This window comes from Cyrtonyx montezumae, unplaced genomic scaffold, assembly GCF_038088225.1.
Source record: "Cyrtonyx montezumae isolate F1298 unplaced genomic scaffold, pur_monq_1.0 scaffold_58, whole genome shotgun sequence".
NCBI lineage: Eukaryota > Metazoa > Chordata > Aves > Galliformes > Odontophoridae > Cyrtonyx > Cyrtonyx montezumae.
Window position 1 is genome coordinate 582,534 of NW_027072065.1, and position 21,122 is coordinate 603,655.

A 21,122-nucleotide genomic window follows, 5' to 3' on the forward strand; every position below is an offset into this window, starting at 1 on the left:
GCCGTGTCCGCACTCTGAGCTCCCGCAGCCCCAGCAGCAGCGGAGCAGGAGCTGAGCGCAGGGCCCCGCGCAGCAGCAGCTGTGGGGATGGGGCCCTGTGCCCCCCACAACCCCCACCCCACAGAGGGACGATGCGGGCGGTGCCTGCGTGCTTCCATGTTTTGCTAAAACACAATTACACACAAATATGTGGGAAAATAAGGAGAGCTTATCCTGGCTGAAAGCCAGCAACAGAACAGGGAGAGTGCGTCCTTCAGCCCCTGCCAGCATGGGGTGACCCCCCCCCCCTCCCCCCCCAGCTCATCTCCTGGTCTGGGGAGTGGGGTCAGGTGGAAGAGGAGACCTTGGTCTCCACAACTGGTTCTGTTTCTGCTGCGTTGGCCCATGTTCACAGCCATCCCTTTCACTTCAAAGGAACATTCCCACTGAGAAAAGGAGTGGAGGCGAGAGCTTCATTTCCTACCTTCTCTCCCATAGCCCCTGAGTCACTCAATGGTCATCTTCCTATGTCAGACAGTTTCAGCCTGAACACCAGAAACTGCTGACAGATCATCTTTGTGCTTATCACACCTTCCAAGAACTGGCAGAGGCAGAGTGGGAGCTGAGAATGTGCAGCTCCACAGAAAACATGATGGAGAACAAGGCAGCTGAGTCTTACGGAGCCCAGAGCCATTATTTCTTAAGCCTCAGAAGCAATGCAAAGGCCCCTCCCTCCCCTGGGCCCCAGAAGCAGAGCTGCAGCTCTGCAGGGTGGGTGTGGGGGGGCTCGGTGGTGCCTCCTGGTGATGGCACACACTCCTCCACATGATCAGATATTCCCCAGGGGTGAGCAGCACAGCAGCCCTCTGCCTGGCTGTCAAGATGCAGACACGAAGCAGCCACCCCCAGGGAGGGGAAGGGCCACAAAGACAAAAGCACTTGAGGACCATGCACACAGCGCAGTGTGGCACACTTCAGAAGCTTCAGTTTTCGTATGGAAACTGATCTCTCTGCAGAAATAGCATGATGTGGAACCTTCCAGATCAGCAGCACCTCGGAAGGTTCATACATAGCCAGGGCCTGAAGGGGCTCCACCATAGAGCACCAGGGAGGTGAATGGTGCCCCTCCTGCAGACGTGCATGGAGAGAAGACCCAGCAGTGCTATTCTTCACTTTTCTGCCAGACATTGGAAGCACCGGTGTTCAGGGGCCAGAGCAAAGTGAGGCAGTGCAGCAGTGGAACAACTGCAGTAATGACACGTCAGTGGATGTTTTCAAACCAGGACTCTGTGGCAAGTCTTCTGCAAAGACACCTTCCCACCCCAGGGAAAGGCTCGGACTTGATGCAGGAATCCCTGGGAAGACGTGTGCAGCACGTGCTGCACGGGAGATTGGAGGACACACTCATAACGCTGTGGTTACGGTGGAGAAGATCCACTGGTGGACTCCTCAGTGCATACCCATCCTGGATCTCAGAGCTGGGGCTGTGAAGAAGTCACAAAGCAGATCTCCTCGTGTTCCTTCCCCATTGTATTCCCCTGCCTTGCTCAGTGCCGAGGAAGGCAGTAAGACAATCTCCCATTGCCCCTTCTGGTCCCATCCTTTCCCAGTGCAGCAGCCTTCACACGCTCACTGCTACAGTTATGAAGACATTGCACTGACCCACTTCCAGCTTTAAGTCTCCAGTGCAGAGAGCTGGGCTGCCTTCCCTCTCCCATGCACTGCTACTGACATCTAGCTGGGTGCCTGGACTCATGGCAAAGGCTTCCCACCCTCCTCGGGCATCCCAACGCAGGAGCAGCGCAGGCACTTTTACAAAGGAGCTGTCCTACATTCCTGATGGTGAAGGACACCTAATGACACAGAAGGACTCCTGTCACCCATGGTTATGAATATGCCCCTGGAAAGCCCCCAGGGACACACAGTCAGCTCCCGAGACACTGTGCCTACGAGTTGGGATGCGTCTGGAAAGCAGCTTATGAGAAGGTAGCTTGGGATAAACAGTCCCCAGCAGAAAACACCCTGGAAACAACCACACATTAGAGAGCTGCAAATTATGGAGCTCAGACCTTGGCTGGAAATGACATTTCCATGAGATTTCCATACTCATTTGTGCCTGTCAGACCAGACCCAGGAACCTTATGAGAGCACATAACAAAAATAGGAGAGGAAGCGTAGTTTATGACTTTTTTAGATCTTTAGAGCTGTAATTTTTCCTTAGCCTGAGTAGTGAAAGCCATTTCCTGAAGACGAAAAGGAAAATACAGGAGAGCAGACAAGTGTGTGCCAGGGGCAGGTGCCCGCTGCACGGCCGTGGCCGAGCTCTCTCGCCACTGCCATTACCACAGTGGCACGCAGGAATGCTCCCACCCCACAGAGGGATGTCCCGTGTTTCTGCCTGCATTATCCTGATGTGCTGAAATGATAACTGTGAAGGAGAGGAAGGAATGCGTGCTCACTCAGGAAAGATGCTTGCTGCAGCGATTGGGAAACTTCTGAAGAATCATACGCGGGACAGGCAAAGCTTCCAGCAACGCAGCATTACATCAGTTTCGGTTCATTCTTACCACCACACCCTGACTCCAATTATGCTCCCTGGTCCTGGTAACGAAATCCAGATATTCTGTTTCTAAGCACAATCACTATTTGCTGAGTTTTCCCCACACACAGCTCTGCTCTGGGTTCACCCCCGTGCGGAGCACAGCGTGGCACGAGGAGCGGTGTTGGGCGCTGCACGGAGCCAGGAGGCCGAGGGCAGCAGCAGATTGCCAGCCAGGGCTCCTTGTCACTGAGGAGATCATTCTGAGCAAGCGTCTGCACAGCCCTGTCTCCATCCTGCTGGAGATATCACAGGAATGCTGCTGGTTTTCATTGCACCACAGAAGTAATGTCCAAGGATGAGAGATAAGAGGAGGTATCTCTACAGAGAAATCAGGAGAGTGAGAGCAGTGAAGTGCTGGGTAAATCCACCAACAGTGCCAGGCTTCGGGCCCCCAGTGAATGAGATTGTTTGCTTGCCAGAAGAGCAGCTGCTCCAGTGTGGGGTCCTGACACAGAGCAGGAGCTTCATCTCCCCTGAGCTCTGGTGGTGGTGGCTCAAGGAGCTCTGCACCGGGCTGTCTGCAGGCGGCCGCAGGATGCGTCCCTCGCGCAGCACCGGGCAGTTCCACACTGCAGCCATTGCAGCTCATGGAAATGAGCACAGCTGGAATGCTGATGTCCAAAGAGTGACAGCAGTGTTGGCTTTCACTTCTTCTGCCTAGCTAAGATTTGAGATATGAGGGATAGAGAAGAACCTCCAGTTGTATTTAATCCATCTTTTCCAAGCCAGCCTAGAACCGTCCTGGGCAGCAATTGCTCCACTGTCTCCGTCGGCACTTCTGCCTTCATGTCCCCCAGGAGTGGTCTCAAATCACATTTACACGTGGTGCACACTGACAGAGAAATCGCCCTTTTGTGCCATTTCACCCTCTCCATGGAAAGAAAGAAATCTTTTGTGAAGCTCTGTGCAGGCACAGATCACACACGAAGAACCTTCCATCGTGTCCATTCAGACACGGCTCCACACCGCCACGTCTCACAGCGGTGTCCTGGAATTGTTATTTCAGCAGTGCAGGGACTTAAGGTTAATCTCTGCGTCTCTGATCTTTCCACAAAGTTCTTACATCATTCATACATCATTCCAGAATCCGACTTCGTACGTACTTTTTCATCTTACATATTCCAACATCAGCAGCTTGTATGAAACCTGCTTATTCAACTCAAAATAAAATGAAAATAAATTAATGAGAGATAAAGAGCGCTTTGATGCAATAACCTTTAATGATTTCTTCCTGGTATATAATTTAGGACAGTGTTTTTCCTGGCTTAATGTTGTAAAGTTTGCATCATAAACAAAAAGCTGATGATTCATAAAACATTATTGCTAATGCATTTCTGAAATAAGCAAGAGACATGTAAAGTATCTTCCTTGTCTACTGGGAATCTTGAAAGGAAACTTCCCTTTGAGAAATTATTCTTGGCACCAATGGCTGGAGTAGCCAGCCTTATGGGAACAGGAACCAGCGGTGACACCCACTGTGGAAGGTATAAATAGAGTCCCGTGGCAGCGGACAGCTCGCAGTCTGATTCACTCTCAAGCTGTGTGTCTTGCTTTGGGCTTCTGCTTGCATTTCCAGCTGCTGTCGCGATGAGTTGCAACATTAAGGAGACGATTACTGTGTCTAGCAAAGGCAGGAGCAGTGGTGGCAGCTGCATCATTGGTGGTGGTGGTGGAGCACGGATTTCTTCCTATGCGATAGGCAGTGGCAGAGGTTTTTCTGGAAGGAGTTACTGCGGTGGAGTGAATTATGGAGGGGGACTGAGTGTCGGTAGCTTGGCTGGTGGGAGCTATGGAGGTGGCAGCTGCTATGGCAATGGCCTTGGCTTCGGCCTCGGAGGCGGTGTGGTTGTCGGTGGTCTTGGTGGCGACTGCTTGCTTTCATCCTGCGACGAGAAAGTGACCATGCAAAATCTCAATGACCGCCTGGCGTCCTACCTGGACAAGGTGAAGTGCTTGGAGAAGGAAAATGCAGAGCTGGAATGCAGAATCAGAGAGTGGTACGCTACACAGGGCCTCTCCTGCGAGCCCCGGGACTACAGCTGCTACTACAAAGAAATTGAAGATCTTCAGAATCAGGTAATCCCATTTTCAGTTACTCCTCCCCTTTTTATTTTTCAATTCACATTCAGGACTTATTGCAGCTGTTACTGCTGTAAAATGTCTGTGCAAACATAAACGGTGGCAGCTTCCTCTAGGACAGTCGAGTGGGGTGCACGCTGCGGGGTGATACGAGTGGGATCGTGCTCTTCAAAGAAGCAATGCCACCTTACACTGTGCTTTGATTGTATGGTTATAAACACAGAAAGCAAAGGGAACGGTGGAGCAAGAGAAAATCACCCAGCAGACGGTGACCCCAATGAAGCATTTTAGCTGCTATGAAGGGAGGAAAGCAGGGTGCTTAAAACGCTCTGCAGTGGCTCAAAGAGCCTGACAATAAAACGCCCACACTGAAAGTTATGGGAGATGTTTGGGCTTAAAGGTACCTCCCAACTTCTCCCTGAAAAGCTTGAGGCCAAGAAGCAGGCAGCCTGCATGTCGGCTGAGCCTCAATGCAAAGCATCTCTGGAACCTGAAACTGGGAGTGCCCACCCAGCTCTGTAACTCCCAGCCCTGCACAGCTCCGCTCCTCTCCCTGCTGCTGCCCGTCAGGCAAAGCTGCCTCCTGCAACTGCTCACAGTGGTGGAAAGCGAATCAGAAGGAGCTCCTGCTCAGCCTAGCTGCAACCAAGGAGCACAGCATCACAGAAGGGAGCTGTTCTCATGCTCTGCTCTTTTTCAGATTGTCTGTGCAACCATTGATAACAACAAGATCATTCTGGACATCGACAACAGCAGGATGGCTGCTGACGACTTCCGTGTGAAGTGAGTGTCCATCAGAGCACCGAACTCCACTCCCCGGTGTGTCACCATTGCACTGCACTGCTCAGATGAGTCTCAGTGCAGCACCACGTTAGTTCAGGATGGGGTGATGAAAGGTGTCTTGCTCTTGGTCATCAGACGTCCCTTAATTACTGTTCTGAGGTAAAACATTGGGCAACAGAGCTCGTTGGCCAGGGACTGGTGCTGCAGGGAGCGGCCCTCAGTGCTGCATCCCCACCACACAGCACTGCAGATTGGGATCTGTGAAGCAGCAGTGATGGGTGAGCGATGCCAGGTTCTGCGTTCAGGAGAAAGACAGATGGGGAAGAACAGCCTGCACATAGCAAACATCAAATGCAGCGCACAAATCTAATACACGGTGCATCCATGGTAGCCAGCCAAACCAAGCACTGAGCACGTGGGTGGGAAGAGGAGATCTTTGCTTAAGCAGAGAGCAACTTCTGATCTTCTGCTTTCCTTCTCCCTCAGGTACGAGACGGAGCTGGCCCTTCGCCAGAGCGTGGAGGCCGACATCAACGGGCTGCGCCAGGTCCTGGACCAGCTGACGCTCTGCAGGTCCGACCTGGAGGCACAGCTGGAGTCACTGCGCGAGGAGCTGTGCTGCCTGAAGAAGAACCACGAGGAGGTATGCTGGGGGCTGCTGCTCCTCTGCACAGCCCTGGCTCGCAACCTTTCACCTTCAGGACTGTGCTCTAAGTTACCCAATAGATCTGCATTTCACAGCTGCGGTGGGGGGCACCCAGCTCTGCTCCTTTGTGCTGTCTGATCTGGGTTGTACTTCCAGGAAATGAATTGTCTGAGGAAGCAATCGACTGGAGATGTGAGCGTGGAGGTGAACGCCTGCCCTGGGCCAGATCTCAGGCAGATCTTGGAGGATTTGAGATGCCAGTATGAAACACTGATAGCGCGCAACCGCAAGGAAGTGGAGGATTGGTACGAGTGCAAGGTAAGTGACACACACTGCTGCCAGGCAGGCGTGCACATGGCAGGGCACAGAAACACTGCAGAAAACAGGCATGGAGACAACCAGCTGTTGTTCTCTACAGACGCCTGAGATCAGCACTCATTTATATGCAGTGCTGTGCAGGAGACGTGGGCCTGTCTGACCAGTTTGCTGTGTCCCATCTGGCGGCAGCAGCTGCCCCGAGGCCTTGTGGTGTTGTGCTGGAACTGAAACCATCCACGCTGGGATTAAAGAGCCCCAGTAGCCAGGAGGTTTATGCGACTTGAGAAAGAGCAAACAGCCAAAGGCAGTGGTTAACGCCCAGCACACACAACTCACTGTGCCCACTTGGGGTTGTGCTGGCTGCTCACCGTGTGCCACTGCTGCAGAAGTTCAGGCTCTGCAGACATTCTCTGAGGGTCTTGGTGATTTGCAGATTGAGGAGGTGAACCGGGAGGTTATCACGAGTGGACAGGAGGTGGAGACGTGCAACAACCAGGTGACGGAGCTGCGGCGCCAGCTGCAGGCGCTGGAGATCGACCTGCAGGCTCAGCTCAGCCAGGTGGGTCTGTGCGCACTGAGCTGCACGCGGGCACTGCCCAACGGCTCTCCCACTGTCACTGTGGAAATCACAACTGCACGGTGACACGCGAGTGAGTGCTGTTCTTTGTTCGCTTGTCTTATCAGAGGAATAATCTAGAATCCTCCCTGGCTGAGACGGAGTGCCAGTACAACACGCTCCTGGGTGAGCTGCAGACCCAGATCACGTGCGTGGAGCAGCAGCTGGCGGAAATCAGAGCAGAAATTGAGTGCCAGAACCAGGAGTACAAGACCTTATTGGACGTCAAGTGCCGTTTGGAACAGGAGATACAGACCTACCGCTGCCTGCTGGAGGGAGGGCAGCAGGACCTCATGTACGTAGATCTCTAACTGAGAACTGGGGGAAAGCCCAAGGATGTGCATCACGGGTTGGGATGGATCTGCTCCATCTCTGAGGTGGAAATGTCTCCTGAGCTGCTTTACTACAATGAGTGCTCAGTTCTGAACTAAGTGTCACCCCTTGGGGTCTGCGAAGCAGAGAAACCAAATCTTCCAACACCATAACCTCCAGTGTTATGTCCTCATTGTCACAGCCTCTTTTCTGAGATGAGTGACAACTGCCAAAAGAAGAAAACCATTAGCAGTGCTCTGCCGCTTCTGTGCCAAAGGGGGTGTGGAGAGCACAATGAGAAACAGCACCGAGTGAAGTGCTCCGTGCCATTTCTAAGCCCGACAGATGGCACGGTGTGACATGCTGAGCCCTCTGCAGTGCCGCGTGAAGCTCTAACAGGGCCGGTTTCTCTCCCCCAGACACGGAGGAGGAATCGGAGTAGGGAGCGGTGTCGGAGGAGGAGTCATTAGGACAAGTCACACCTACACTACAACCACAGCATCCCACTGCCAGCCACAGGTCCCGCCCTGCAAGACGGGGGACATACAGGGTAAGAGCCGTCTCCGCAGCGGGACAGCTCCTCTTTTCCCGTTCGTTCCTTTGCGCTGAGCTCCGGGAAAGGTGGAAGTAAAGCGGGACAGCCACGCATACAGCACAATGATTTGGGGCGTTTCTGGCATTTCCTGGGTTCCCTACCCCCACTCTCGTTTAGCAGAGCCCATTATTGAAGCGTCCTACACAGAACAATTTTGGTTCCTGTTTAAGAGATTTTATCTCCACCTGAATCAAAATAATGCCTTCCTTTTTTCTCCAGTGACCTGCAGGAGAATCTGTGATTGAGGATAGACGGACTAGAAGATGACACAGAGAGAAACCCACAGACAAAACAGGAACACTCAGTGTTCAGTGCAGACGAAGTAGAATTCAGCGACGCTTTGCCATGTATTTCACGGGGGCTCCTGGGAGTCTCCTTTTCCTCATTCTGCTGCTTCTGTAACGCTGCAATCTCTAGAAGTTACTTGAGTTAGTCAGGATCACTACTGTACCTGCTGGTGAAAAAACTTCTCTAATAAATCTGTGCTTCTGCCTGATGCAATCAACAAAGCCGTGTCCGCACTCTGAGCTCCCGCAGCCCCAGCAGCAGCGGAGCAGGAGCTGAGCGCAGGGCCCCACGCAGCAGCAGCTGTGGGGATGGGGCCCTGTGCCCCCTGCCCTCCCCCCCCTCCCCTGGGCCCTGTACCCCCTGCTCCCCCACAGACACCGCCTGCAGCTGTAGCACATCCTGTGCTCTGCACGGCACAGACGGGTGCCCGAAAAATCATCCCAAAAAGCCGAGTGGGAAAAGCACACGACCTAAAAGCCCATTTCATGGCTTGTCATGAGCCAGAGCAAACACGACTGAGGCGTAAAGACACGCAAAGGGTTCGGAGTCCTATCGCGGAGTCTGTAAAACGCGTCCGAAGCATCAAAGCACTTCACCACAGCGCCGAGCGGCCCCGGGCGGCCCCACCCTCCGGAGAGCCCCGGCGGCCTCTGGCGGCACGGAGCCGGTACGGCACGGTGCGGCACGGTAATGCACGGTACGGCACGGTAGGGCACGGTAATGCACGGTACGGCACGGTAATGCACGGTACGGCACGGTACGGCACGGTAATGCACGGTACGGCACGGTACGGCACGGTACAGCACAGTGCAAGCAAAGCACTTCCGTGGGCACTGGACGTGACCGCAGACACAAACGCGGTCGCGCTGCAAACAACCCTCGTCCCACGCGGCTGTGCCGGGCGGACCGGGATCGGTCCGCAGCGCCGCTCAGCGCTCAGCGCCCGCACTGCTCCGGAGCTGCGGGCGGACGCAGCGGGGACGGACTGCGGTTCAGCGCTGCCCATCGCTGCTCCGTGCCGGTGGGCCCGGCGGGCAACGGAACGCTCGGCAGTAAGCACCAATGAGTCCTGATATGACCCGACGAATGATTTCCAAACATGTCACTGTACAGGGATAAGGAGATGTCTCTGTTCACATCCGAGCCCGGCGGACGGCGCTCCGTGGCCGTGGGGAGGAGGAGGAGCAGCACAACGAGGGCAGTGCTCCCTCTGCGGAGCGGTCACACTTCAGGGACCGGTTCCTATGAGGAAATACCAGCCCACGGGATTATCTGGTGCTAATAAACTTGATTGATGATCACGTAATGGGAGTTGGCTTATAATGAACAATTACGTGAATGAGCCGTATTCCCCAGATTGCACTCCCACAGATTTTCTCCGTCACAGCGTTAAGCAAAAGGACCTTTTCCGACAGACCTGACCGGGGGGGGGGGGGGGCAGCACACACCCGCACTCAGCACGGCAGAGGGCAGTGTGCGTGTGACCCTCCAGCAGCCGCTGCCGGGTCCCCTCCGTCCTGCCACGTGCATCCCAGGGGGGACAGACCCCGTTCTCCCGTGGCCTTTGTGGCTCTGCGGGTTCTCTGCACGGGCTGAACTCGGGCCCACGCTGCGTGAGCCCCTCGTGCTTAAATCCTCCACGCACTGCTGGGCAGCCGCTCACAACCGGCTCGGAAAGGGAAGGAGCGCTCCGCACACAGCCGCAGTGCCGCCCCCCTCGGGGCATCTCCGCCCCCCACCCCCTCTGCTCCGGCAGTGCCCGGTGGCGGCCCCGTGCTCTGCAGGGCGGCGGGTCCTCCTGCTGCCCTGAGCCCTCCAGCTCTGAGGGCATACTGTGTGTTCTCTCCCTTAGTTACACATAGTGACCTCACCTCGCAGCTCATTCACGCCTCGTTCCCCACGCTGCAGGGGCAGAGGCAGCGCACCTCTGAATGCCTGCGGCAGGCAGCGCTGGGGATGTGCACCACGGGCAGCTGGAGGCGTCCACAGGTCGTGAAGGGTGACCCCTGACAGCTTCTACAGCTTCGTGGGCCAAAGGAGCTGTCAGTGCAGGGGCACTTCAGCAGAAGGGGACTTCTTACCCAAAGCGGCTAAAATGGTCGTGATTTAGAGCACCAAACTTGGCGGTGAAGCCGGGGAGGGCCTGACTTCCCAGCTCAGCTCGGAAACGAAGTCCATCAGAAGATGAAACTCAGGTGTGTCCCCACGCGTGGGTGAGGGTGTGCTGGGAGGGGTGTTCGTCACGGATGTCTCCATAAACACCTGCTGTGAGCCACAACAACCGCATCTCTGTTAGCAACAAACATCCTGAAGGCGCAGCGAGGGAAAAATAACAGGCAATCAACACAGGAAATTGGGCTCAGCTCAGCTCTGATTCCCGGGGCTGGAAATTCACAGCCACGTTAGGAGAAGATGCTGTGTTCCTTCGATGTGTCTCAGTCAGCACAAGTACCAGGGGCCCGGGGAGCTGCAGCCGTTTGCACTGTGCTGAGCATCAGTGTCCTCTGTAACCACCGTGGGAACTGTGGGAAGGAGGAATAATTTCATACAATTTCATACCTGTTCTGTGCCGTCCACCTCAGGTTTCAGTATTATCTTCTGTGCTGCCCCTGCTCCTCAGAACACCAGCAAAGGAAAAACAAAAAAGCCTCTGCTGCACGTGCTCCCACGCTGCCCTCGCAGCCCAGCGTTGGCTGAGGTGTTTCCCTAAGGCAATGGCTGTTTCTGAACGTCACTGCAGCTGTGTGTGGAACAAAGGGCGGACGGACGGGGTCTGCCAATGCTCACTTTGTTTTCAGGGTAAACGATTCCGGCCCAGGGCTCAGCTCTGCAGCACGAGTGGTTCTCCACAGTACACCTGCAATGCACCTCCAAAAGGCATCGAGCAGTAAAGGGCCGAAAATAAGGAGTGTGTGGCATAGGGCCACCATAGAGCAGAGCACACTGAGATATCCCCACGCGTACGGAGGCAGCTGGGACTCCCTGACACACGTCTGCAGGGGAAGCAGTGTAAGGAAGGACACGGGCACCCGCTGCTGTCACACTGTGAGGGTTTGTCGGGCTGAGGAGCGCGGGGTGAGCTTGATTCAGATGAGTGTTGGTGGACTACATACTGAAAATAGCTGCCTAATTCAGAGCCGCCCAGAAATTACACGCTTTGCGCTAATAAACAAATGGTCACAAACACGGAGTGTGGGCTCAGCTTCCTGAACTGCCAGACATCTCCCTTTGGCAAATTACTCTTGGCAGCAGGACCACAGCTTGCCACTGCACATGGAAAGAAGGTGCTCCCTTCGGTGGTGACACCCACGGCCTCAGTATAAATGCAGCCCGGGCAGGGCAGGGGCCGGAGCTAGAAACACCCACTGAGCCCCAGCTGCTGTCACCATGAGCTGCTCCCGGAGCTCTGCCAGCTGCCTGCGAGGGGGCAGTGGGGGCAGCCAGCACAGCTCTGCGTCTGAGCACAGATACACCGCGGGCAGGGCGGGCGGGCAGCCTGCCGGGGGCAGCTCCAGGAGCAGCTGCGGGGCCGCGAGCTTCGGGCGGATGAGGCGCAGCAGTTACGGAGGGGGAATGGGGGGCAGCTCCCGGGCAGGGGGCTGGAGCGCCGGCTCTTACAGCGGGACGATGCGCTGCGGCAGCTCGGGGAGCGGCTTTGGAGCGGGCGGGAGCGGGTTCGGCGCTGGGTATGGAGGCAGCTTCGGTGCGGGCGCTGCCGGGTTCAGCAGCGGCAGCTTTGGTGGCGGTGGCTTTGGTGGAGAGAACGTGGGAATTCTGTCCAGCGATGAAAAGCTGACCATGCAGAACCTCAACGACCGCCTGGCTTCCTACCTGGACAAGGTCAGAAGTCTGGAGAAAGAAAATGCTCGGCTCGAACAACTGATCAGGGAGTGGTACCAGAAGCAAGGTCCTACAGGAAGGAAGGACTACAGCCACTACTATGCCACAATTGAAGACCTGCAAAATCAGGTAGGATGTTGTTTGACACAGATGTTTACACCTCAGGTAGACCTCTCGCAACGGAGGCAGCCAGCACAGACACTCCTGCGCTCACCGAGTGCCTCTGAATGCACCTCGTGTGCCCTCCACGCACATCTGACTGCCTCCAGTGAGGAGGAGCAGCACGCACCCTCTGCATCGCACCCCATGAGCACTTAGCTGGCGGTGGCACAGACCCCCAGAGGGACTGCAGCTATGGCCCTCCTGCAGGGCTCCTCCCTCCTCGCTTGCATTCCCCACACATGGCTTCTGCAGTTCTGATGCTGTTTCATACAGCATCTCTTTGCATTGTGGGCGGCCTTTTCAGGCCTCTCTGTGTAGGAGCTGCTGCTCCCCTACCCTGCAATGGGAAGGTCACGTTCCAATGAGTCCCTCAGTCAAGCCTGAGAGCTTCACAGTGCAAGCTGTCCTCAGCACGTCTCTTCCCTTCTAGATTCTGACTGCAGCTGTGGAGACCAACAAAATCCTTTTGAACCTGGATAACACAAGGATGACTGCTGAAGACTTCAGGACAAAGTGAGTACATATCTCCCTTTCCCAGGTACAGCCTTCCTTTCTCCTGCTTTCCTCCCACTCCCAGCAGTAACAGTCCGCAAAGCCTACAGCTGCTTCTGGTTCCATGACAGCACAACTGAAACGACATGTAAGACTTCAAATTCTGTAACAGTGCAGAAATAGCCCCTACAGCCCTGAGAACAAAGATCATGCTTTTAGGGAAAGCTTAAAAACAGTTTCATTTTTAAGGAGAAACAAATTGTGATCCTCTCGCACTGAAAGTCAGATGAAACATGGATGAATCCTACCCAGAGTTTACGCTAAGGGGAGGAGATGAAAAAGACTACAAAATACGTTTTCATATTAAAGTTTAATTTTTTGTAAATAAAGTTAGAAGGAGAAGGACCACGAGCTCAGTCTGCGTTGCTCTCGGTGCAGGTACGAGACCGAGTACGGGCTCCGGCAGAACGTGGAGGCCGACATCAACACCTTGCGGCCCCTGCTGGACAGTCTGACCCTGACCAGGTCCGACCTAGAAATGCAGTTTGAGTCCCTCAAGGAGGATATGATCAGCCTCAAGAAGGACCACGAGGAGGTAAGAGCCAGCTCCTTGAAACGCGAACTGTGGCGGCAAACAGGAACACTTCCAACCCTGGGAACGCGGGCGGGCTTCCCCGGTGACAGATTCCCTGCCCTCCTCACACACATGAGCACCAGGCTCAGACTTTCCCAGAGACTCTTAGCACTCGGCCTCACACCAGGCAGCATCTGGGAAGCCAAAGCCAAACAACTGCATTGTACCCAAGACAGAGCTATCTGTCTTTGAAAGGATCTAGAATAGTTTATGATTTCAGAGGAAGCTAACTGCCTCCACAACTCTTTCTCAGAGTAATTTCACCATTTCTGTTTGTTTTCTGGGTTTTCTCTGCAGGAAATGAAATCACTGCAAACGCAGTCCAGTGGTGATGTGAATGTGGAGGTCAATGCTGCTCCAGGAGAGGATCTGCTGAAAAAACTGAATGATATGAGACAAGAATATGAACAAATTATTCAGAAAAACCGTGAAGAGGTTGAAAGTTGGTATGAGAGCAAGGTAAATGACCAAGGATTGAATGCCTGGACACCTCGTGTAGCTGGATGCTTCCCTGATAACCATGGTGGCCTAAAAACTCCAACTATGCACATTCATTTTTCAGATGGAGGATCTGAGCCAGCAAGTCCATTCAAGTGGTCAGGAGCTGGAATCAAGCAACCAAAAGATCTCTGCGCTGAGACGTGACTATCAGAGCCTGGAAATTGAGCTGCAGTCTGAGCTCAGCAGGGTACGTAGAGATTGCTTCTGAGTCTGATGTGTGAGTTGCTGCAATGGCAGGAGAAGCAGCTCTATGCAGCCATAGCTAGTACTCCATGTAGATAATAAGATATCGAGCACACTGACATCATGAAAGATTTTTCTCCTCTGGGGTACAAGAAGGGGCTAATCTTGCCATGTTCCCTTAAACACTGTACTTTGCATTTTATTCTCAGGTTGGGGCTTTGCAGTCCAACCTGGAAGACACAGAACGCCGCTACAACATGCAGCTGCAGCAGATCCAGGGCATGATCGGCCCCCTGGAGGAGGAGCTGGCCAGCATCCGCTGCGAGATGGAGAGCCAGAACCAGGAGTACAAGATGCTGCTGGGCATCAAGACCCGCCTGGAGCAGGAGATCGCTCAGTACCGGGCACTGCTCGAGGAAGGGCAGCAAGACATTGGGTATGCATGTGCAGAGTAGCTCATATGCAGATCAGTTCATTCATTCCTAAATGTGACCGTTTAGAAACAACTCTCTGGAATGTGTTCACACAGTAGTACTTTCCCAGTCATAGAAGGAGCTCAGAGGAAGGCAGTCAGAGTGGCCCCAGTGAAGTTGGTAGGATGTCACACGTCAGTCATGCTGCTGTGAATCTCAGCCGTGCGTGCCCTGTCCTTACAGCAGCTCGCAGGGAGGAGCTGGCGGAGGATCTTCTGGAGGACAGGGACATGGAGGAACGAGCGGATCTTCTGCACGAGGTGGCAGCGGAGGAAGCAGCTGGTGCTCAGGTGGAGGAAGCAGCAGAGGCTCTGGTGGAAAAGCTTCCGGAGGAGGAGAAGGAGGCAGCAGAGGAGCAGGAGGAGGAGGCTCTGGAAAAGCTTCAGGTGGAGGAGGGAGCAGTGGTGGGGGAGAAGGGGGCAAATGCTGCCTCTCCCGCTCGGCATCCTCCCACTCCCAGTCTGGGAGCTCCTGTGAGAGCCAAGGTAAGAACAGGAAGGAAAGAGTACATCCTATACCCTTCCACTAACTCTTCTCTCTGAACAGCAGCGAAGGAATCATGACATCGTCCCTTATTTGGAAATCTGGAGATGTTTTTGATTTTTTTTTTCAAGTTCGTGTTTTAAGCCCTCTCTGACATTTTTTATTATACAATCACACATCAAAATAGTTTCATTTTCACAAATGGCTCAAATTTAAGTGATGATATTAAGGGTTTTATCAGAGAATGTGTAGAAGTAGAAAAGACAGGAGGAAGAGGAAAAATAATGCCCAATTGAAAGCGAGGAGCCACAGAAGTCAGAGTATCCTGAAGCCAAATTTTAGAAACTTAATTGCTATTAAGAGAGCAACGCAATTAAAGCGTAGCTGGAACACTCATGACATTTAAAATAAAAGAGTATTAGCTGCAGAAGTCCTAAAGCAGCAAAAGATGGAGAGTGACCAAAAGGTCTTCTCCGTGTCTGACTTCATGGCTGTGGTTCCAGGAGATGCTGAAAACATGAAGCTCTGCCTGGAAGGGAATAAAACTTTGGAGAGAGGAGCAACAATGGAGGAGGTGTCTGAAGCCATAAAAACTTTGAGATCGGGTAAGGCTTCAGGACCTGGCAGCATCTCAAATGCCTAAAAATGATGAAAAAGAACGGAAGGTTGGCATTTCCAGAAAGCACTCTCCAGACACTCGACACTACCTGACCTGCAGCAGTCCTCCGAGTGGTGATGTTTGGCAGGCACAGCAGGCTGACTGAGGGGCACTCTTCAAAGAAATTCTCGCTTCCCTTCATCTTTCCCCAGGGAGTTTCAGGAAGGCCGAGCACTGATGGGCACTGTGGCACCTCCCGGGGTTCCCAACCACGGCACGACCAGAGGAGCGGCCCCGATCCATCCCTCTGCTCCCCGGGGCTCTCCCAGCTGCCAGGATGCCCACCTGCCTCTCCACCTGCATTTCTGAGCTGAATCACTGATACCTGTGTTAATCTCTACCGTGATTGGTATTTCTGTAGGAAAAAGATTACTCTAATAAATCTTTACTTCTCTCTGATGCAAACACATAGCCGTGTCTGGCAGCCGTCTCCTTTAGCACTCATTTCTGCTGGAGCTGGTCACACACGTCACACCCTCCCTGTGGAATACACAGAACAACTCAGACTGTGCAAAAGCCCCCGGAGTTCTCAGTAACACTTTCACCATTTAAGAGCAACCGCCAAAGCCCAAAGGAGCGTGGTCCCAGTGGGAGAACAGCGGCCGTGTGCTGTGCTCTGCTGCCGTGGCAGAGGGCAGCAGGAGGGGACTGTCTGCCCTACACTGTGCCTCTCTTTTCTGCTGGGAGTAATGGAAGTGTGCCAGCAGAACTTCCCTGAGCTCAATTAGTGAAACGAACTCTACAGAGAATTTGCTGGAAAATAATGCAGTGGACCCTTAACGCGTTCTTTACCCCTCGCATTTCTCAATTCCACACAAACAAAAGGAAGCAGAGAGGGCTATCACTGGCATCGCAGTTCTGTCCCAGTTTTGCCCAAGACGTGGCTGTCACGAGCTCTGCTTTCTCACTCCGAGGGCGGCATCAGCCCCTGGAGGAGGTTGAGTAACGCCGATCCAGTGGGAGACCGTGGGAACGGGACTCGCGGTGCCCGAGCTGTAGGCACAGCCATGCGGGTGATTCATGGCTCTGCCCTACGCCGGGAGCTCAGCCAACGGGATCCGTCTTCAAGAAAATACAATTCCTCTGACCACAGTGTCTGTGGGCACCTGAGGAAGTGGCTAACCTTCGCAAAGGACTACCTGACACACAGGCATGCACGGGTATCCCTGACCTCACGTGCAAAGGGGCAGTGCTGCTTCTCAGCTTCATCCTAAATTCATCGCAGCACCACGTCTGCATCGCCAGCTAACCCAGGGTGACAAGCTATCAGGGCACACTGAAACAGCAGCAGCTCAGCGATCAGCACCACTCCTCCAGCCCACCTTACACAAGCACGGCGCACAGCTGCCCTCACTGCCCTCCCGCAGCCAGCAGGCACGCAGCCCTGCAGAGGACAGCACTGATGTGTCCCTGGGGGAGCAGAGCGGTCCCGGGGCAGTGTGGGTTGAAGGGCCGACAGTGATACGTTATCATCTCACTGAGAAATAAGGAGAAATGTCTGAGGAACCGAAATAAAGCGTAACACTGCTAGTACTACTTCTACTGCTCAGCCTGTCCGTACTGTTTTCTTCTAATTTCCATAGCCAAACGTGGTTCCTTACCTAAAATTTGTACCTTTCTTAACACGGGGCTGTAACGATGCTCCGTGCACGTGGTGAAACCTGCATCCATCATGCAGATACACCTCACAGGGAATTATTTGCTACACCTCACAGTATGTGATGAAGTAAACAGAAGGTGCCAATGAACCCCAGAAAATCCCGACTTTCTCATGGCATCAGTGCCCACTGCAGACGAAAAGCAGACCGAACCTGGATGAGTCGGTACTGTGACTTGGAAGAAAGTGTCAGGTTCGCAATTCTTCCATTTTTCCTATTTTTTTTTAATACAAAATCTGCATTTACACCACTGTGAACGCTAATGAGAGCAGCACTGTAACAGCAGTGACAGAAATGTCTGTGGAGGAACAGAGCCAGAAAACCAAAACCACTGCAAACCTGGAGAAAAAACGGAGCTGTCACTGAGCGCCATGAGCTCGGAGCAGGACCCGGGTGGGACTGACAGGAGGGAGGACAGCCACGCAGGTTTTATTTGCACGCACTTTGTTAGGCATTAATCTGCATAATAAGCTTTAATTTTATGAGCACAAAGTGTTGCAATTTGGATACTTATCTGGTATTGCTATTAGTGCTCTGAGAAGAAAATTGCAGTGCGTGTTGGAACAAGAGCTTCAGAACAACCTCTGGCAAAACTCGAAGTGCGCACGCACTCCTGTGTGTTGGCTCCAGTGCTCCCAGAGCAATTCATGTGCCCGTGTGAGCACACAGATGGAAGTTCCAGTGTTCAGTATTGCCCGTGTGCACTTTGCTTTCTCTCTCTGGTTCAGCAGTAGCTGTCAGCCCACATGAAGTGCTCAAAGCCACCTCTGCCCAGAAGTAGAGCACCAAGGGGTGCTGCCCACCCTGATGGTGCTCAGGGGACGCCGCTGAGTTCTGCACGTGGTCCACGAGCTCAGTGCTGTCTCAGTGCGACCTCCAGCCATCCTTCCTGTGCCAGGGCAATGCAAACTGCTTTGGAAATCGTTGTGATTTCAGAGAATTATTTTGAGATAAAGTGGGGATAGGGAGAGAACGCAGACTCCCAAATGAATACAGACTTTCTCCTTTTCCAAATATTTCTGCTAAGAGTGATAGGAAGAGATTATTAAATAGACCAAGAGAATAATGCCCAGCACTTCCCGAGGCACGGCAGCAGCATGGCACTATGGGGGGCACCGTGTACATGTTCTGTTAAGGACACCCACCATGCAGCGAGCGGCCGCCGGTTCGCTCACACTGCAGCAGCTCTGCTCCTCACTCTGAAGGGACACAGCTGCTTCTCTGATACGGATCAGGGAGGTGTGACCGAAAGGAGGACAAAGCTGAGCGTCGGGAACGTCGGCTGTACCTGAAACGTGACGTGCTGAGCGCAGCAGGCAGCGCTGTCAAAACACTCCGATCTCTGCAGGCTGAGCAATGCTGGCAGCTGTGGCCATAGATGTCTTTATTCTGGGCTGATTTGGAAATAGAGATGTCACACAGCACCGTGCGCGCTGCAGCAACGCATCTGCAGCTTCAGAATCGGACTCTGAAGAGACAAACTGCATCTTCTGAGAACACAGTGGCTGTGACAGAAACAAAACACCCCAGGGAGAAGTTACAGCTCTAAACAATACAGCAAAACCCGAGGGCCAGAGGATTTCTATAAGTACTAAGATCAAACTGGTAGCAAGGAGGAAGAACAAACGGTGCCGTGAAGGAACATCCAGTCAGCATATGACTTAAAACTAACAAGGATCTGAAGGCAGATCCTCCCGTGTTCCTCCTGTGTACACAAGTAGTGGTGAGAGCACAGAAAGAAAAGCAGAGGCAGCTGAAGCTCTCCAGCTCTGTGCTGTGGCTCCTTTCTCTCATTGCTTTTCTGGTATTTTCCAAGCGTACCATGAGAACTGTCCTTACCAGAAAACCCTTCAGGTATCAACGAGTCCCTCAAGTGAACAAGTACCTATAGAGAAAGGGGACATAGGGGAGAAGAGAAAACAACGTAGGCACTCAGGAAGTACATATACAGATTAAGAAACTCTTCGGGCAAATGCTGTTCCTCTTGTTGCCGGAGCTTTGGAACAATTCTTGCTCTTTATCACTACCAGTCCTACTGTGTGCTCTGTCCTGTCTGTGGAGCAAGGACCATCTCCACCAGCAGTGATGGAGCAGTGGCTGTGACCCTGCACCCCACTCACTGCGGTGGGATCTGCGAGGAAGGCCCCCACTCACCACCCCAACCACCCCACACACAGCCCCTGCTTTGTGAGGACACCTTACAACACCAGCAGGAGAACGTGGATCCCAGAAACTGTGTTTACGCTGCTGAGGTGACACTGCCTGCGGATCCCAGAGATACTATCACATCATGAAGGCAATTGAAAGCTTCCATCATCTGTCAGCTAGAGAGTGTATAAAATAGCAAGATAAGATCAGAGAGCTTTTGAAAGAGATTGCACAAGCAGCAATAAAGCAACATTGATTAAAGCACAGTTTAAAGCACAGTCCAAAGCATCCAGGCAGAAAATGTTAAATAATGTTTAATTTAATGTGAAAAAAGGCCCGAAGAAGCAGAAGTAGAGTCTGTAGAAGAATTATGCACATGGATGCAGGCAGCAGAGTGTGAAAAGCACCAACGTGTGATCCATGCTCAGGGTGCCTGGGGTGCCACGGGCCCTGCTCTGCTGTGAGTCTGCATGGAGGAAATGCACTGCAAAGCAGAACACGCACTTATCACAGCAGGATGTGCTGTAAGAGTAGAGAGTGGATGCTGAGGAGCAGATCCGCATTTGAAGCAGAGTATCTAGCTTGCAGCCAGGACAAAGATGAACTTCCCTAGGTGTCGGTGCTCAGACAGCTCTGCAGCTCCTTGCTGCTGTTTTGGGAGCAGGGCCAGGCTGCCAGTGTGAGCCCAGCCGACCCAACAAATGCCTTTCAGCTCTGCTCCCACAGTACTACTCTAGAGTCTGACCATCTCTACTGCTTTTTTGTCTGTAACATAAGGCACAATGCAGAGAACGAGCTGTTCCACATTAAACCTTGCAGGTCTTCCCACACGGTGCTTAGCAGGTCATTGTCTTCTAATTAAGCTTCTAATTGAGCTACAATTTACTCTGACTTTATAGCATGACTAAAGTTAATCTTCATATGATTTTAGATCAACATCTCTTTGGTGAAAAAAGGCTTTTTTCCTTTGAATTCAGGGTCTTAGTGGTCCTGTGGGCTGTGCTGACATTTCCCCACAACAGAAGGGGATGAGTGGCAATGCACTGCTTCAAAGAGGTCTCCTAAACAAACATGTTCCCTCGGTGAGGGCAGGGATGCACACGTTGGACAATCTCACAGTCACATCACTAAAACTCCTGCATTTCCATGAGTATATAAAAAAAAGCAATGTAAAAGATCTTAAATGCATGAAGTAGGGAAGAGTGGAAGAGAACAACAGCCCCTGAGCACAGCAGCTACAAAACTCTGAGCAAGGAAGGCAAACGAATAAAGAGATCAAAAACTGCATGCTCTTAACGTGGGAGATTTGGGCATCGTCTTCTTTCTTTCTCCCTGTGCAGTGCCATCACTCACGTGTGAGCCCAACAGGACCGTGCTACGGAGATCTCTGTGCTGGGAAGCAGACCCGGGCTGCAGGAGGACACCTGTCCCAGAGCACAGAGAATGCCACCCGAAGAAAGCGCAATCTCTGCTCTTAAACAATCACCATAAATTCAGCAATGGCACCGATTGCCTGAGATACGAGCAGAAAAATATTGTTCAGCAAATTATTCTTGGCACAAACAACAAGGTCGGTAAATGCCCTGGGAGAAGGGAACTCCCTGATGGTGACACCCACTGTCAAAAGTATAAATAGAGAGTGCTGGGGATGAAAATTTACAGTCCTGAATCT

At 53.0% G+C, this 21,122-nt stretch overlaps 2 protein-coding genes across 2 annotated transcripts; both read left to right on the forward strand.

The window, feature by feature from the left end:
- The first annotated feature begins 4,111 nt into the window (after positions 1–4,111).
- On the forward strand, positions 4,112–8,439 carry LOC136056801 (keratin, type I cytoskeletal 13-like). Its single transcript, XM_065749152.1, has 8 exons — positions 4,112–4,657; positions 5,361–5,443; positions 5,930–6,086; positions 6,246–6,407; positions 6,841–6,966; positions 7,092–7,318; positions 7,755–7,885; positions 8,150–8,439. Exons 1-8 carry the CDS (start codon positions 4,169–4,171, stop codon positions 8,173–8,175), a joined length of 1,401 nt encoding a protein of 466 aa, XP_065605224.1. The 5' UTR covers positions 4,112–4,168; the 3' UTR covers positions 8,176–8,439.
- Positions 8,440–11,581: 3,142 nt separating this feature from the next.
- On the forward strand, positions 11,582–16,045 carry LOC136056825 (keratin, type I cytoskeletal 19-like). Its single transcript, XM_065749185.1, has 8 exons — positions 11,582–12,187; positions 12,651–12,733; positions 13,151–13,307; positions 13,644–13,805; positions 13,909–14,034; positions 14,240–14,466; positions 14,687–14,988; positions 15,490–16,045. The coding sequence occupies exons 1-8, from the start codon at positions 11,606–11,608 to the stop codon at positions 15,627–15,629; spliced, it is 1,779 nt and encodes a 592-aa protein (XP_065605257.1). The 5' UTR covers positions 11,582–11,605; the 3' UTR covers positions 15,630–16,045.
- The last annotated feature ends 5,077 nt before the right edge of the window (positions 16,046–21,122 follow it).